At 43.0% G+C, this 19,101-nt stretch overlaps 1 protein-coding gene across 3 annotated transcripts in view; it reads left to right on the top strand.

The window, feature by feature from the left end:
- Nucleotides 1-19,101, top strand: part of sema6a (sema domain, transmembrane domain (TM), and cytoplasmic domain, (semaphorin) 6A) — a 113,179-nt gene that overhangs the window by 65,119 nt on the left and 28,959 nt on the right. For all 3 annotated transcript variants that reach the window (XM_061038665.1, XM_061038664.1, XM_061038663.1), the window contains exons 7-12: nucleotides 5,703-5,793; nucleotides 8,343-8,462; nucleotides 9,064-9,152; nucleotides 11,782-11,999; nucleotides 13,591-13,722; nucleotides 15,724-15,879. In XM_061038665.1, coding sequence (XP_060894648.1) covers nucleotides 5,703-5,793; nucleotides 8,343-8,462; nucleotides 9,064-9,152; nucleotides 11,782-11,999; nucleotides 13,591-13,722; nucleotides 15,724-15,879 — 806 coding nt within the window. The remainder of the gene's footprint in view (nucleotides 1-5,702; nucleotides 5,794-8,342; nucleotides 8,463-9,063; nucleotides 9,153-11,781; nucleotides 12,000-13,590; nucleotides 13,723-15,723; nucleotides 15,880-19,101) is intronic.

The raw sequence follows: 19,101 nt of genomic DNA, 5'->3' as shown, positions 1-19,101 counted from the left end.
GCAACAGACTAAATACTAAGGTGAGGGGGGAGACAATGAGACGCAGGTGGAATGAGTGCGCTCTCATTAACAGGTTTGATGAGTGCCACATGGAACGCAGGATGAATCCGCCAGGGTTTTGGGAGCTTTAAAATGAACAGCAACAGGATTGACAACCTTTGACACTGGGAATGGTCCAACAAATCTAGGGGGCCGACGTATCATATGCCCATATCAGGTGCTTGCTCCACGAAGATGGGTTATGAGAGACCAGGTTGCGAAGGCAAGGTCACCAACTCCTGATTCATCCAATCTGTTTGACCACTGGACTCGGGGTGATAACCAAAAGTGATGCTGACAGTGGCACCAAGCAAGGAGCAGAAGCTTTCCAAAACTGAGAGATAAACTGCGGGCCCCGGCCTGAAACAATGTCTTTAATGTCTTAAACCATGGTATACGAAACACATTGGAGAGCGTGGCTTCTGCAGTTTCTTTGGCAGATGGTAATTTAGGAAAGGGAACCGAAGGAGTCTAGGTTTGCTGGACGCTCTAAGGGAACCAGCTGGTCTTTAATGCCATCAGAAAGTCCGTTGTTAAAGGCCCTCAGCAGCGAGGGAGTATTCCAACCACTGTCTGCAGCTAGGGTCCGGAATTCAATTGCATAATCCAAAACCTGGCGTTTACCTTGACGAAGGGTGAGGAGGGACCTGGAAGCCTCCAGACCGGGAGTGGAATGATCAAAAATCTTGCTGAGAGTACTGGTGAAGAGGTCTTTGTGTGGACAGGTTTTACCAGCGGAATGATTTAGGAGAAATGGCCATATATCAGCATTTCTGTGCTTATTGTAACCCTGTATTAACAAATTATAAAAACTGAACAATATTTTTTTTTTCTGTGACAAGATGTCTGAAGCGTATTTAAGTCTGATTTCCACCAAGTTTCAGAGTTGAAATCCTGTATTCTATGAGTACAGACTGGAAACTGAATCAATAATCCATGACTACATACAAAAATAGAGATTTCATAAAAATCATCACTAATCCCTTTTACAAAAACCTACAAATGTGCAAACAAATGTGGGTGCACAAGTGTATGGACTAAACAGAAGTGTGTGTGTGTGTGTGCACACGTCCAAACACTGACAACTGTGCAAATAGGCAAACATACAACACACACATTTTCAAAATCACACACACTCACACTCTGTACTGCTGGCAGCCTGGCAGACTCTCTGGGTAGATACCAGGCCTTTGATGGCGTGCTGGGCTCATGCCTGGTCAAAAGTGTGTTTGTGTGTGTGTGCCTGTGTGTGTGTGTGTGTGTGTGTTTGTGGTTAAATCCACCTTGGCCACAGTTTGCCTCTCCATCTCCCCAGTGTGACAGTGCTGAAAAGAGCTTCTGTTTCTGGGCCAGCCTCATCCCACATTAATCAACAACGCTGCAAGGGCGAGCAGGGGGGAGGGGGAGAGAGACAGAGGGGGCAGGGAGGGCACCCAGCTTAACCAGCAACACCCAACGCTGTCTTCTGTTTCAGCACCTTTCCCACCTGGTCACCTCTTTATTTCTTATCTGCTCTGTCCTTTTTAAATCTTTGTTTTCCTTAATTAGTCGCTTCTTGTTCTCCGGCCTTCTCATTGTGTTATTGCTGTCAACACAAACACAATGACCAAGACACGCATTCATACGGAAAGAACACAGACAGACACCTTGGCACAGTCCTCTCACTCGTCACCTCACAGCACCCATGTCGTTCTCTTCTTCTATTCCCTCTTCACCTCCCCCCTTCTCTCCTCGTCTCCTGTCAGCCCTAATTCCTTCTCCCCCCCCCCCCCTTCGCTCCCACCGCTCTTTCCACCATCTTTCCCTCTGTTGCTTTCTCCCTCTGTCACTCCCTTGCTGCGCTGTAATAATAAACACCCCATCCAGCTGGGCTGATATATGACTGGAGTCAGTTTCATCGCCTGTTGCCGGGCGAAGCGGGGAGAAACGATGGGGGATATGGGAGGCAGAGAGTCCCAGGTGATACATCCTCGACCTGATACTGGTTGATGGGGAAATTTCATCCATGTAAAGCCTTTGGATATGGGCCGCCAGTAGAGGCAGCCTGGGTTCGAATCCAACCTTACTTATGCACACCAATTGTAAGCAACAACTTAGAATTGCATCTTCACATGCCACTCTTTTCAGCTTCTCTAGAAGCTTTTTGATAAAACCATACAATGCAAAATAATGTTTAGTTTATATCTTTTTTTATTAGTAAGGACATATAATGAATCCGATTTTTAGCGTATTTATGATTTTTTTTTCACAATTCCTTCCCTGGAAGATTAATCATTTCAGAAGTTGAAGGTTCAGATAAATGAGCTTCTACCTCTGCTAACATATTTCTTTCAGCAGCTGCAAAGCCTCCAGTCTCTTGCTCTGGTCTAAAAGGTGGTCAGGAAGGGTTCATCCTCCCAGGGCTCAGAGACAGGCTGCAGAGAAATAGGCCATGACTATTAATCTCCCAGGGAGATGTGTCCTTGTTGGGTTTGCACAATCGCTCCTGGCCCAGGTGTGATCCTGTGCACTGCGCCTTTATGGATGGGGGTGGGGAGGTTGTGCAGGTGAAAATATGGACACTCAACTCCGCTGTCAAATGTAGAGCCGGATCTGAAATGTATTAGCATGTCAGATCTGTAAGAGGAAGGTCTCTTTTCCTCTACTGCCCTTTCTGACAACAACAATTAGGACAAACTCATAAATGCCAAGCTGGTAAACCTCTATGATTACTTTGGACTCGTTTTTGTCGCATATACATTTTGCATCTGAAAAGTGACCCTTTACCAGTGCAATCTGTGAATAAACAACAGTTAACGGTTAATGAGAGGGACTTTAACCAAGTTTCTCCTCTAAAATGGAACTTTCATTTGCATTAAAGAAAAAATGTGACCCTTACAATTGTATTCTATACAATTGACAAGGAAACTTAAAAAGAAAAGTGCAATATCGGTTCAGCTTGCCCTACGTCTGTCCTTTCAGATTTCTTAAATAACTTTTAGAAAATTATTTCTGAAAACGAGTCATGAGAAAAAATGGGACACAAAAGTAGACCGTGTCCCTCACCCTGAATTTTGGAGCTGATGCTGAACCAATTATAACACTCCTGATGGGCATGTTTTGGATCTACAATGTGTTTGTCTAATTAATTAGCATATAGCCTATGGAAAGCACCAGCGAGCTGTTGTAGTAATTAATTCATGTAGATACACAGCACCCCGAGCCAAGGTTACTGTACATTTGTCTGCTGAGCTCCAGTCGATCCCTGCAGAACTGTGTGTTGTTAAGGCAGCGCTGACGAACTGTGACAGCCTTACTGTTCTACTCCCATTACATTGAATTGTGTCTCGACAAAGCTGGAGCACTTCTTTCTTTTTCTTTTCTTTTTTTGTTGCAGCTTGTGGAGTTGACAGCATAATAAGGTCTGCCTGGTAAACAAAGTATATGAAAAAAAAATAAAAAAAAATCCGTCTGGCTGTTTAGACATCAAATTTCTTTCCGGTAATGTGAAAAAATGTTGTGTTTGAGTGTGGCAGTTTTATGGAAAGCTGTTGGCTGTTTTGAAAAATATTGCATATTGCTTTGGACAAGGCTAACCACAGGGAGCAAGTGAGCGCTCAGTTGTTGTTGTTGCTCCACACATGCCAACTTGACAAAAGCTGTGCGTATATCTACAGCCGGGCGGGGAGTGTCTTCCTCTGTTCTAACGGCAGGAACAGATCAGTGACAGGCAGCCGAGCCCAGCAGACAGAGGTCAGAGCCTCTGTGAAATCAACTGAGTGGATTGAGGGGTGGGGGCGGGGTGGGGGCTGCTGTGGCGTGAGAGATATGCGAGTGTGTGTTTGTGATGTGTCAGAGGAGGAGGGTGTGTTTGTGTTTGGTGGCTGACACAGACAGAAGCTGCTGACGTTTCAGTCGGCTCATCGCTCCGCACGTCCAGGCGCCGTGATTCAGTGGGCGCACCTGACCTTCAGCTACGCCTGTCCCTTATGATAAACTCAGTAGGATCTATAATTATAGTCTCCCCTATCTGTTAACGATATATGTCTTCATACAGCTCGAATACACAGCGGCCTCTGACTTCTGAAGAGACAGAAGGAATGAGAAATCGAGAAATGCACTGCTGTCGATGCCTCTGTGTTTGTTGTAAAAGGTCACTTGTAATTTTCTCTGCCAAATCAGCCTCAACAATTTCTCTGGCAGGATTTTCCAGCATTGCGCCGGCGTGCGTGTGACCTTTTTAGTGGGCAGATGATAACTGTTTCCGCCGAGACAGGAATAGAAAAACAAAATGACCTGTTTAGAGACCAGAAAGGGCGGCATAAGCAGTTCGCACTTTTTGGCAAGCGACGCTCCTCTTTGTCGAGAGTAAAGGGACCAAATGAGGCAACAAAGGTAGTAGTATACAGGAGCGATAGAACCAGAGATAGAGAAGAAAAATGACGATGTATTGTGAACTCTGCAGGAAAAACTGTGTGTTCAGTCATTTTTCCTGACCTTGGTCTCTGGCCAGCATGGCTTTTCTCCTTTTTCTCTCATGTGTGTTGTGGGTTTCGCTGGTGTTTAGCCAGGGTAAGAGAGTGTCCTAAGGCATCCTGGGAAGACAAGCCAAGCCATGGTGGGATGATAATAACCTTTCACCCACATCTTATTGTCCGCCATACTCTGCCAGCTGAACTGCAAACTGGGTGCAAAACAACAAAATCTTGTCCAAATTCCATTTCATTGAGATCATCCCACTAAGCCTTAAAATTAGACAAGCAGTGAATTCAATCTCAAAATAGCCCATGTAAATTGGACCCCTGAGTGACTGAACAATAAAATTAGCTGTAAGTTTGAATAAACTAAAAAGTGACTACTTTTGCACTGACTCTGTGCAGAATTTAAACCAGAATCTGTATCCGGGGAAGAAGTTTTGCCCAAAGAAACGCTCCTAGCACAAGGCAAAGTGGTAACTGTAAAATATAAAATAATGACTACTCTATGATCTGCTATTTAAAAACGGCTGTGGTTTAGAAAAAAATTCTCACATTCTCTGCTCAGGGCCGTGTGCTCACCCCTTTTCCCTGTGCCCATTTATTTCCTCTTTGGAGTAAAAGCGCAGACTTTAGAAATCAGGCCAGGGGAAAGCACCACAGTTAAATGGGTTAAAGATCTGTCTCAGGGGTTGTTAAATCTCTTCTTTAACACCAAGACAGTTGAAGGATAAAGGATGGCAGTGGGAAGCAGAGCACGTCCACCCTTGCTGTGAAACATGTTGTTGTGGAATATGTCAGGGGTTTTTGTAATCTCCCTCCATGACAGTTTCCCAGACCCTCCCAGATGGGCGACTTTGACAGCTCTCAGTGGGGCGCCAGAGGGGCATCCACAGGACATTAGATTGGGTCAGAAGGAGATGGACACACTCCTGAGCTGAGCATAACAGCTTTTTGGGACTATTTCGTTGTGACTCACACCACATATCTCCACTTTATCACTGTAGTTTCGTAGCAGTGCCTTCAGATTGACATTATTTTGACATTTGGACACATTTGTAATTTCCCTGTTCTCGATCTTGTGGGGTCCACTGCTTGTGGGAACCGTCACTTCCTGTCTTGTAGATGTATTTCAAGTCCATTGTTTCTTTTGAAAACACTGCATTGTTTTGACCCGGTGTTGACCTTAGACCTTGTTTGTGACCCTAGACGGATACCCTGGAGGCCCTGGGAGAGGAGATCAGCGGGATGGCGCGCTGCCCGTATGACGCCAAGCACGCCAACGTCGCCCTGTTTGCAGGTAAGATGAATGCATCTTTATATGTTGTATTTATTTATCTGTTTTACAAGGCTGTGTTGAATCCTCAATTAGCACATTCTAAGGTCTGCATTTTCTCTAAAGCATACTGCTATGGTTGCAGCTCTAATCACAGATGATGGTAGAATAAGTCTTTTTACATTAGTCTTCTAAAAGATGTACATTTGAAATAGGTCTGTGTTAGTGTGGGAAAATTAAGGAAAGAGTTGAAAAACTATGCAGAAAAAATAGAGAATTTAAATTAAACAAATCTTGTTGGTTAGAACAGTGGAATTAACTGAAATTTAATTAAAACACACAAGCAAAGTACAGAAGTAAACGCTTCACAAAACATGAAGTGTTTCAATTCAGACATGCTTATGCATCAAGAATTAAATCATAATGCAACAACTTCCACAATAAATCCATTTCGACATGCCCTGCCGGTCTAATCTGCAGGAAATAGCAGAAGAAGAGGCCGTTCCTTCCGCTTGTGTTGTAAACAAACACAGCTGTCCCTGCAAGGGTCCAGAAGTTGCTTCTCTGCATGCAAACCCGCTGTGCGCCAGAAATATCATTCTCCTCTTCCCTCGTGTCTGTTACTTTGGACGTCTGTATTTCATTATGGTTCGGCGGATTCTGGCTTTGCCCGATTTTTCACAAACTTGTTTGACTAGTCAGTGTTTGTAGCCTTTCCACAATCGAGACGTACTTTTAAAGTCTCAGGGAATAAAAACTGTGTCAGCTACAGACCAGATTTGCTATATTTCCCCCTTGTATCCTTCCATGCCAGCAAAAACAAATTGGGAAACTCATCACATTCTATGGGGCAGACATACATCAGAAAGAATGATCGAACCCCGACGAGGACGAACAATCCCAGTTCGTGTTAACATGGTTATGTCCCAATAACAAATGGCATACGCCACCCTTCTTGACTGTAATGAAATCTCCTTTCAATTAGGTCTCGTTGGACCCGTGACTTTCCTATCAGGGTATTATTCTGGTTATAAGTCGTCCATGTAAACATAGCAGTCATCTAACTTTATCATATAATTAAATATTCAGTTATACCTATATAATGTGAACAGGCTCCAGAGTTAGTGTGGTCATTGAAAGTGTTCAAATCATCAATGTCTAAGGGACTACCTTTGATAGTGGAAGAATTTGATTTCTTTTCAAATCAAAAATAACATTTTCATGTCAAAATTCTAGTAAGTAGCTGCTTGACAGACACGACCCCTCCGCTGCAGGGTCCATTCAGCCAAAGCAACCTGTTCTCTGTTCATATTTCACTGCATTTGTCATCACTGGGATTTTCAGAAGTCTTTTTAGTGGCTTCACAAAGGAGAAACTCTTCCATTAGTGGAGGATGAAGATGAAGTACATGTGATATTGCTCCTGCTCATTGGCTGCCATGAGGCAAAAACATTCCCCCTAATTTCCTCCTATCTGCGCTCATTAAACACTGGAACATGTTGGAGCTGGATGGGAAAGTTGAGTCTATTTGAGCGGGGGGGATTAGTTGCGGTTGTATTTAATATTGTTCTTAATACCCTGCGGTTTATTGTAATGGCAGTACTTTGACAACATGTCAAGAGAGGAGGCCAATCCGTGTTAAATGCACCAGAGCAGAGCGTTGAACTCGAGGCCACAATCGCTCTGCGTAAAGAATGTGTTCCTTTTTAGAGCACATTGGAAATCCATCAATAGTATTGTGGTTTAAGAAAAAAAACCTAATCCTTTCTGTTGGACTTTTATTTTACTTTTCTGTCGTCCTCGTTGTCTCTCGTTAGCGTTCTATCGAAATGCACAAAATACGAAATAAGTCACAGACTGACGGGACCAGGATGAGTCAGCTTTCTGTTGGCGTGGTGCAACACTTCTGATGCAACCAACCCGCAGGCCGCTAAAGATATTCAGTCCCCGTTCATATTTGCTGTGAAGCGATTTATGGCCGCATTGATGAGCTGTCCCTGCCGAGGAGGAGAGCAAACGCCTAGCTCGACCGGTTAATGTGTAGCAGAGCTGGAGCTGGAAGCACTGAGTAATCAAGAGGGCTCCTCTGACTGCTATCCTTTCAATTATGTAGTTTGAGTTTCCACTGTGGTTAAGGCCGAGGCAGGCTGAGGTCATGCTGGTGGTGGATCGTGTTCGTCAAGCGTGCGTGTGTGCGTACTTGTGCGACTGTGGGTTTCTGTGCAGCTCACTGTACGCAGGGCCTTCAGTGTTTGAAGTGTGTTGGAGAGAGCGAGCAATTACAAATGTGCAACATGTTTAAGTGTGTGCACAGCCTGTTTGTTGTCCATCAGAGACTCTCTTTTGGTTTGTGTGATTCATTCATTTTCCAGCTCCGAGCCATCTGTAACATCTTTGTGTATCCAGCCACAGAGAGCAGGAACATCGGAGTGGCTTTGTGTGTTTTTGTTTTGACTCAACTCTACTCTCTTTACCTTTTTCTCTTCCTTTATGACTCTCCCTGTCCCTCTATCCCCTCCGTCTCCATCGTTCCCTCTCTTATTGCTCTTTCCGTCCCTGTGTTCCCTCTCCAGATGGCAAGCTGTACTCGGCCACCGTAACAGACTTTCTAGCGATCGATGCGGTCATCTATCGTAGCCTTGGAGACAGCCCGACTCTGCGCACTGTCAAACACGACTCCAAATGGCTTAAAGGTGAGTCTGTGTGTGTGTGTGTGTGTGTGTGTGTGTGTGTGTGTGTGTGTGTGTGTGTGTGTGTGTGAGAGTTTCTGTGTGTGTTTGAGAAAGGAGGGGGTGAGCAAACACATTCTCTGAGGTTGAAAAGCACCAAGCTGAGTGACAAGCTAGAAAACAAACCCTACTCTCGACATGCTTGCTCGGCCATGTGTTTGCCTTTGTGTGATTTATGATTTCTGTTGCCTTCGTGCGTCTATATGAATGTAGGCATGAAGAGCAGGAGCACTTATGCTAATGCTACATGCTCTGTTTGACGCAGTCATTTTGCCAACCTGCGCCGGCAGAGTTGATGTAGCCAGGAAATTGCTCTGCCCCGGGGAGAAACAAGCACAAGTCCAGCCTGTCAAAACTCAATAGAGAGATTCCCTCTTTCCCTGCATGCAAATTGGTTCGCTGGTATGATGGATGATAGATTGAGGCACTCAAGCCTCACAGTCGGTGCTCTTCTGCATAATATGACAGATATCCGGGCTGTTTACTGTGAAATATGGTGTCAGAGCTGTTTTATCAATGCAAAACGTCACTTTGAGTCATATTTGATCTTTTTCTCCTCCTACAGAGCCTTACTTTGTGCAGGCGGTCAATTACGGCGACTTCATCTACTTCTTCTTTCGGGAAATTGCAATGGAGTACAACACAATGGGAAAGGTAAGCACAGGCCCAATTGTTCTGCTGCTGTTTGAAGTCTAATCAGAGGTGACTTCCTATTTACTGGGACGATTGGGAAGTGCCTGTGGAAACTAACAGGATATGGGTGTATCACATAACTGGAAGGAGGCTTTCAGGAGCTTTAAAGTGACCAAGCATTTTTCAGTAGCAGATAAATACCGGGCAGGATGCAAGACCCTAAAATAGACCTGAAAAAAGAAAAAAATGTGTGGATGTCTGGAGATCCCATTTTACGGTCTAAATATACCGCTTGAATTGCATGTCCTCATCCGTCCGGGTACGTACCCATTTGACCCACGGTGTGAATGTTTCCCAAAGAGGAATTCATCCCAAGTGTCTCTGAGAAATAAGACGAGACGTTGAAAAAGAAGAAAAAAAAAAAAAAGGCTTTGCTCAGGTTGAAGACATTTTTCTATTCCCAATCTTCCCAATTTTACTTTTGGACCCTGTCCTGAAAATGTCTAATTGGATACCAGGTAGAAGACAATACCTTGTGGAAATGAAAGTTTGTCTGATGAAATGAAAGAGAATACACGAGAGGGTGAGAAAGAGAAAGGACAGGAGGGGGAAATGAGGAACACAGACATTATATATTCACTGCCAGAAGTGACAGGCACATGTTATCCTGTGTCTGAATACAGATCAGGCCTCTCAAGCTGTGGGCTGCTTTGAAAGCAATGTCAGTATAATTATGCGCGTTGTATTAGAACTGATGGTGCAGAGACATTTAACATTTAGTGAATGGTATCTCTTCATTATTATAAAATAGATTGGCCTTGCCTGACAGTGTAAGCAGTCATTTGTGCTTTATGGCAAACCGAATAATTGACTTCGTCGGGTCTGTGTTTGCTCAACTTTTAATACTGGATTGCATCTGGAACACACAAAAGGATAAATATTTCACCACACAAGATAGTTAACCAGCCTTGAGTGAGGTATTTGTTGTGTGAGTGGTCTGCGTGTTTGAGTTGTGTGCTGAAAGCTAACACACACAAAGGCCGCTGTTCAGACATTTTAAGTGGGCAGAAATGTGAGAAAATATTTTATGCAAAGCTGACATAATCCCACACTTACCTTGACAGTCTCACCTGTTGTGTGTAATACATCTTCTATAATCTCACTGCTCTATAATCTGACTGTGAATGGACCTATGTTGGTGTGTGTGTGTGTGTGTGTGTGTGTGTGTGTGTGTTTAATAGTTATGGTTTGGTGTCTCTCTGTCCATGCATGGGGAGATGAGGGTGTGTTTATGTGTGGTTGTCTGTGGGGTGTGTGTGAGATCTGGTTTAAATGCATGTTCGCTCCCATGCACACTGTTTACTCTGGGCTACAATTTCAGGTCAGGGTTAGATTTATTGCTGGTAAGTATAGTGTGACAACGACTAATTGCAATACTGACTGAGTGATTTTACGGCAGAGTTGTAATTACAGCGCCGGCGCCTATTTGAATCTTTATACTTTAGATTTGGGGTTGCCAGGTGCTGACTCCTTAACAGCATATCAAACACTTCAATTTACTCCTCTGTGTCTTTAATTTGCTATAAAGTGGTGAAATGTTGGATTAAGACACTGTTGTCTCCCCCAGAGATGTTTATCATTCAAACAGCCAAACAGAGTCTATAATGCGTTCTGCAGGGAATCAAACTTAAAGGTTTCCAATCCTTTAATAATCAGAGTTTACTCTTGAGACAACAATTGCGTCACTAGGTTCATTTAGAGGCTGTGTTGAAGCTTTTACTTGTATCATATCATCTTTATCATAAGTAACAGTTCTCCTAGTTCTCCTGGAAAAGCCTACTTTAAGTCCTTTTAGTTTGTCTGTGCTAGAAACTCTTATGATGATACAGTCAGCTGTAAAAGTACAATGTGATACAGTGTCCTTAAATATCTAGAGCCAGGTGAGGACAGGTACTTATTTGTGGTCAGATAAAAGCTAAAAAAAAAACACTCTCAGAGTTATAGGCTCATAAACCGAACGGGGATTTTTTTTAATAACCAAAAGATGAAAGTGAAATGTGAAAAAAGGCAATAATAGTCTGGTCATAAGATCTTCAAATGTTCATCAAGTCTTTCTTAAAACAACCCCTGGCTTTATACACAATGAAGTCTTTTTTACAGGTCTTGGCGAGTAGGCTGCTACTCAATACCTGAAAGAAGTTATATAAAGCTTGGGGCTCAAGATTTAAAATAGAGCAAATATGATATATAACTTAAAGTGATGTGGGATTGAAAGGATGAAGTGGTTTTCATACTTCTGTATCCTGCTTCTCTTCTCTGCAAGAGGCTACATTAGCTGCTTCTAGCAAACTATATTGAAATCTCTGACCAAATTACATGCCGTTGCAATGCATCATGGGATATGAAGGTAGCCTGTTTTAAATAGAAAGAACAGGTGGAACATAACAAAGCAAATTAAGATTATTTTCTGTTTTATTCCACCATGTCTCACAGCGTTCTGAGAGTAAAATGCTTGATTGCTGGAGTTCTCTATTTGTGGACAGCTGAACAGTTCAGTGCAGTGAGACTACTGATGAAACACAAGAGGCTGTTGATGTGAACTCCTCAGCTTTCAAATGATTACATTTTTCAACTGTGTGTCTCTGGTCAGGTTGTGTTTCCTCGGGTGGCCCGGGTTTGTAAGAACGACCGTGGCGGCTCCCCTCGCGTCCTGGAGAAACAGTGGACCTCATTCCTGAAGTCGCGCCTCAACTGCTCCATCCCCGGTGACTCCCACTTCTACTTCAACATCCTGCAGGCTGTGACGGATGTCATCCACATCAATGGAAGGGACGTCGTGATGGCAACATTCTCCACACCGTACAACAGGTACCCTAGAGAACCCCAAAATGAAATAAGCCATTTTATCCTTACTTCCCCTCGACTCACATGAGGTCAGGTGTGTCAGCATCTGTTTTGCACCTTTCATTTATGAACACAATCGTATTACTTAGGTTGAAATACCTTAAAAATGCCCCCAATTTATCGGATGTCGACAGTATGACCTTTCCTAATGTTAGCAGTGCGTGCCCTGCTGTGACTCACTGCGACATGTAATTCCTGCGACTTCTGGGTCAACATTTACATCTCCTGTCAAAACATTTTTGTTGCCCTTTTGACATGAAGGTGTTTAATCTTATTTTCCCTTTTTATAAATTCACATTCAAGGGCTGCTTTCATATTCATAGGCACTTGTTATCTAAATTGAAAATTACCACAAAGCCATAGAGCTGGGCTGATAGCTCGCACATATTGTAATTTTCCATTTTATGGCTGCTTTTTAGCAGATAAGACAATTGCTTGTGACAATGCAATTGAGCGTGGTTAATGGACATTAAAACCCAATGAAGCAGTGCCTCTGAAAATTTCTATAAGCGCTGGTTTTGATCCTGGCATTAATTTTCCATTTCATAGTCAGGGGGTGAAATTAGACGGAGCACATTCAGAGAGTAGTCAGCTCTCAGAGTTTGTGTGGCTGGAAGTCCTGCTGGCCCGCTCACTTTCTAACTGGCTCTCTCTTTATCAATCTGCCTTGTTAGCGGCCTGCTATAAACAGATGTATGACTGTCTGACTTTCCGTACATATCCAATACAGGGGGTAATTACTGTGATTTAGTAGCTTTGCCACGAATCAACAGCTATCTGACCTCGCCCGCTATAATACCGCCCTTGTGTGCGCCGTCTCCCCGATGTCTGCATGAGTTTAACCCATGATGCAACTGCAAGAATATCCAACCAGCCGAGAATCTTCGTAAAAGAAAGTCTGATGAAGAAAATAATTCCGAGTGTTAATTTTAAATTTATGAGCGCAGATGCATGAAAATTGGAAGAGTGACTCAGCAATCTGCTATGCATCGATGGCACACAGCAGAAAGAATCTGCTGCCATCACAAGACGAGTGTTTCTCCCTTCAATAATAAGATAATCTGTTGTGTGTGGTTGCCCTACAGTGGACTTGTGGTGAACTTTGATGCCTTAAGGCTTCTGGGGAAACCCAGCCTTGGAGGGAATGTGTGTCCTCATGAGGCTCAGCAGGCCCAGAGAGACAAAAAGACTACTATGTTCAATAACACGACACAATTACTTTTACAGTCAATAGAACAGGAATGAGCGCAAACGTCACTGGAATAAGAACCATTTATGACTTTTAAACGAGCGAGAGAAGTGAAGACAAAAATCATGACACCTCTTCTTTTCTCCAAAGTGGTAAAACATCAACAACATGTAACACCCAGTGTGAACATGCAACAGCTAAATTGAGTCATCCTTGAGGGATTTAATCCCTATGATAGGGGCGGGTCAATCCATTTTTCTTTCCCTGGTGATATTCCAGACTTGGCCAGGTGTTCTCTGATATGTTCAGTTGAAAAGATTGTTCATGGGTTTTTTTTTCTCTGTGTGTGTGTGTGTGTCATGGCAGTATTCCAGGCTCAGCAGTGTGCGCCTATGACATGGCGGAGGTGGCCAACACGTTCACAGGGCGTTTCAAAGAGCAGAAATCCCCTGACTCAACCTGGACGCCTTTTCCTGAGGAGAGGGTTCCCAAGCCAAGGTACAACAAATGCACACACACACACTCACACACACACTCACACACTGACACAGCATCGCGCACATGTGATATAAACAGAAACAAATGCAAACCTGTTAACCGGGGTTAATCACACAGTATCATTTTCTCACACATATACTGTAAGCTGCATGGCCCCCAAATCAGTGTAACAACTAAACGCTAATATCACCACATTTTCTTCTCCTGTTGCATCATTTTTTGCATGCTGTTTCTTTCTAGAGAAGGCGATAACACACCCTGTCTCCCATTGCGTCACACCCACACACTGTATGCACACACACATCCCACCTCAGCCCACTGTTGCACCCCTAACGCATTACCTCACCCCCCCCCCCCCCCCCCCCCCCCCCACACACACGCAGCTGCATCAAAGGAGTGTTCACTATCGACAAATGAAGCATGAGATCATTTTACAGATGGCTGCCTAATTCCACAAATGCACCAGCCTGATCAATCTACCATCTATGGCTTTGCTAATTAACGTGCTTAGAGCTGTTCTCCTCTCTAGCAGAAAGGGAAAAAAAACGGATTTGCTACAAAGATCTGGGTTACGATAATTGTTGGTACCCCAGCATATGTGTGTGCATGTGTGTAAGCTACCATATGGTTTAGGGTTGCAGGTCCTCAGTTCAACACAGAGCCTCTACTGTACTTTCTTTGCCTTCATCTCCATACGTTGTATGAGTGAGAGTATATCTGCAAGTTCCTCAATTAGCATCTAATTACTTGTTGATGTTCAACAAGGTCAGACGTGAAAACGACGACATATTCCCGCTGTTTTCTTTTTTTTTTCTGCACCGATTGATGTGATTGATTTTATTCCCATCCACTGGTGCGTTCAGAGCGTTTATCTGCAGGCAAACAGACGGAGGGTGGTAACAAAGGCACTCGGGTCTGGCCCTGCAGCAGACTGTTCCTCCATGTGTTAGACGCTCCTACTGAATCATTTACAGGTTCTCATATTAAGAGATGTCTGTTCCTGTGCTGTCCTCCATATGTCTACTGCCAGAAATGTAGCGAAGATACATTTAAAAGCGTATCGTTTTTTTTTTTTACATGTACAAAAGGTTCTGCAGATGCTGATTTCATCATTTTACAGTTTCAATTTGGACATTAATTCAACGTTAGCATCAGATTTAAACTTTTCTTTTAAGTGGTTTTTTTTTCTTTGCTTGGTTTCAAAATGCTCCTTTGAGGGATGAAAAAGCAGTTTCACTTCACACAGCATAGCTCAATTTGCCCTGGCAGGATCTGATGCTTTTATAGAAACTTTATCAAACTACTTTTTTTGTGAAACTCTCGCCTTTCCCAACTGTGCACAAAAGGAAGAGATTAATGCAGGAATACGCAGAAAAACTGAGAGACGTTTAGATTCCCTTTGCTCTTCTTAAAAATATATATAAAGGAAAGTTTTTAGAGGAAGATGAATAGAGATGTCACTTGAGTACCTCGGTGTATATATATTTGAGGGGGTTTGATCCTGACATGTTGACAGTTTTAGACATTCGAGGGCCAGCTGGCTAATATTTCTAGTACCTGGTGTGGATTATGTGGTGTGGCAGGGAATCAAAGATCACGCAGTAAAGGGGTTTTACAAGCTCTCAGAGGTGAGATCCCAGCGAAGGGGATACGCTATCAAAAGCAGCTTCTCTTTTACAAGCAGCTCACCACCTCCCTGTAAAAGGATCAGATAGATAGGATGTCTCGCTATTTTACCCTCAGTCCAGAGAAAACGAAGACATCTCGTGTCCTCTGCTCTGACCCAAAACCTCCTGAGGTGAGAGTTTAGCAATTTACAGCTGCGCTCTCATTGATTTTTGGGGAAGTAAAACTGTTTTCCAGCGAAGCCCTGGCCTGAAAGTGTGCTCATTCCCCCTTGAGTCGATGTGAAGGTTTTCTTCTTTCGTGCTTTTAACGCCCTCCACTCACTTTTCTTTCACTGCCATCATCGCCCTTCCTCTTCCTCCTCTCTGTATGCAGGCCTGGCAGCTGTGCCGGCACTCCGTCTTTGGAGAGGTACAAGGTTTCCAACGAGTTCCCCGATGACACCCTCAACTTCATCAAGGTGCATCCTCTTATGGACGAGGCCGTACCCTCCATCGCTAACAGGCCCTGGTTCCTCAAGACCATGGTGCGGTAAGTTTTCCACACACTCCAAAGGCCGTCTTCATCACAGGTCTATGAGCCTCTTCAGGCCTGGACAATAATTACATGAAGTGCTGCTCTGAGAGTTTTGCTCATTAAAACTCTGAAGTACTCCTGCATAAACCAGACGCTGACCTATTTTCATGTTAGTGGAAGGAAACCCTGATCTACAGCATAGAACCTTTCTCCTGGAGTAACAACGCATAGATGTGTTAGATTTGATTTCTCAGAGAGGTTTGTCTTTATGCTAAAACATCTCTGTTATACGAGAAGTCTTAATGCAAACACAGGTTTCTTTTTGGAGCCCTTATTAAGAAGATGATACCAGCTATGTTAAGTCTGGTGGAAATCGCGTTTTTAAATCCTCTACGGATAGATTTCAAAGAGAAAATCTACTTCCAGTTCTTCTGTGGTTGGCTTTTCCTCCTAACTTTCTGGAGTTGAGCCCATTTCCCAGAAGCCACTGCACTGTGGCTGACGCCGTTTGATCATAAAGGTCTGTCTGGCTATAAGCTACACTCGGCCGGCCTCTTGGGGAGTACGACAGCAAACCACCATCCTAACGTGGAAGAGAAAGTAGCTGACAGGGCATTTGGTAAAAAAGTGAAAAATCTATGTGGACCCTGCTTCTGATTGCAACTGCTAAAGATTTAAGGTGGCAGGGGGTGCTTGACAAGTCCCAGTGGTGCTACAATCACTTTAAAGATGAGCTACTTCAAGAACTCTTCATATGTTTAACACATTATTTGCATCAGATCACATTCTACTGCCTCTTTCGCTGAAGTCTGACCTAAATACAGTGCCGGCTTAGTCAGAAAGTGAACCGCATTCATCGAGGTTATCCCTGCAACTCTCTCTATTCATTAGTGCAACTGTAACATAAAACTATATGATGAATAACACAGTTTGTTCTGTGTCTGTCTTTACATAATCAGCCATCAGGGCATTTGATTTGATTTGAAACGACACCACATTGGGCCGAGCGTTGCATGCGAGCCTGTGGAAGGAGTTAAAAGCATTATGTAAGCTCAAAAAAGCATCATGAAGGCATGTGGGGTGGAAGAAGAGCGAGGCCTTTTGTATGATACAGTATGTGTCGCCATGTTGAATCCTTTTATTGAGCTGAAGTCAACTGGAAAGAAAATCAGTAATAACATTTGATCCTTGTTACACCCCTGGAGAGGACGCCCTGATATGAAGCGAGGAGCTTTTACTGCATATTTCTTTTTTAAAAAGAGCTTTCCTGTCCTGAGAGTGTCAGTGTGTGTGCTGAGAAGGACCTCAGCTGGCTGGGCACAATGAATCAAATGCAAAAGGGGTGGGGAGACACTCTGAAGAATCCCCCTCTTGAGCTTTTTATTATCCTGAATAGGAAAGACAGTGAATGTCTCCGGTCCTTGAGATTGTATTATTTTGCTGCGATTAAATCCCATTGACACAGACCTTGGAGCGGCTGTTGTGCTTGAATAGATCAAAACCACATTAGACCTTCAGATTGCTGTTATTGTGGATTGGATGAAGCCACTGAGATATTTTAAGAAAACAGCAGGAGAGATGGGATAAGATGACGTGGTCTCGTTATTTTATCAGGCTGATGGTTTAAACTGTTCTCTCTAGTAACATTGAATCTACTATCGTAACATCCAAAGTAAAGTCTGAACCTTTTCTCCTATTTTCACGCACACACAAAAAACCCTCAGTGGAGAGGGTAAATGTCAGCTTCCTAAATATCAGGATAAGCTCCCATCTTTAATCTCTAAATCCTATCTCCTTCAATTAAAATAATCATTAAAACAAGCATTTGCATAATTCACTCTGATGTGCAGATATACCTTTTTTTAAGTTTTTGTCCGTGGAATTAATTGCGAAATAGACACCAACATCTGCGGTGCAATAAATCTGAAGCTAAAAGTAATGAAGGTATTTCTTAAAACCTGTTCTTGTTATTTGATCTGTCTCAATGTTTTCTTCCAACTCCCACAAGCAAAAACAAGGCTGTGATTCAAAACACACTGACTGGCAGGTGTCTAATCCGTTCGACTTGAATCTGTTTGGTGTTTTTTGACAAATAACTAAATGAAAATTGATTTTTTTATTATTATGCATATCCACCTGCTGCTGAGACAACCTGTGTGATCAGCAGCAGTCAATTAGAAGAGGAAGTATTGCTGCAACTGTTGAGCAACTTTCTCTGAAATGTTTCTTTCTTTGGCACCACCCGACATGCCCTATGGCAATCTTATTGAGTTACTAATCAAATAACAATCAACTAAAGAGATTACGAGGACTCTTTAATCTTCCCTGCTGTTAATTTTTCTCTTTTAGACATCTGACGTACGTGATAGAAGACAAATCAATTGATTAATTGATTTGATTATACTGTATAATTATTATAAGGGTTATCACCAGAGGTGGCTATTGTAAACTCCTTCTGTACTTGAGTAGAAGACTCTGATCAAACAGGGAGTTCTTAAGAGGAGTATAAGTAAAAGAAAAAGACGGGCTCTGAAAGCCCTGACGGTATAAAAGTGAAAGTTTCCCCTCTGAGGATCTTTCTACAGTGCCAGCTGTAGTTTAAGATTCTAAAATATAACGGCAAACTTATGAACATTAACCTTAATGTAATGCCTGAATATGTCGGACTGGGAATGTCTTGCTGCTCTGAACTGTTTCCAATGTTTTTTTGAAAAAGCTCCCCAGCTCACGTCTTTCCATGTTTCATCCAGGCTTTCCATGTTGATTTCAATGGTTTTCATGGAAATCACACACCAGAGACATTTCTTTTCCATGGTTGAGTTTCCCTCTCTGGTCTGTTTAGTGTTGTAGTTTCTTTAACATTGTTTAAACATTCAATTATTGTATTGGATAATAAGCACTGATAAATATGCCAGGGAATCTTATTTTCCCAGTGTCATGGTCCCAATGAATTATGAAGAAACTGGTCTAAGAAAAATAGCAATAACAAGAAAGTTCTGGTATTTGTGTTAAAATGTGTGTTAAGGTGTAAATTGTCAGGAAAACTTAGATTAAAGTAGAGAACAGATACCTGAAAACTTATTTCAGGTATCTGAAAAATTATTTTTGTTTTACATGTATGTGTGGGTTCTCTCCCACAGTCCAAAGACATACTTGTTAGGTGAATGTGAATGTGTGGCTGGTCTCTCTCCCTGTGATTGACTAGCGACCAGTCCAGGGTGTGCCCGACCTCTCGCC

Source organism: Labrus mixtus, chromosome 5 (genome assembly GCF_963584025.1).
Source record: "Labrus mixtus chromosome 5, fLabMix1.1, whole genome shotgun sequence".
In the NCBI taxonomy this organism is placed as follows: Eukaryota; Metazoa; Chordata; class Actinopteri; order Labriformes; family Labridae; genus Labrus; species Labrus mixtus.
This window is presented reverse-complemented; position numbering and strand designations above follow the sequence as displayed.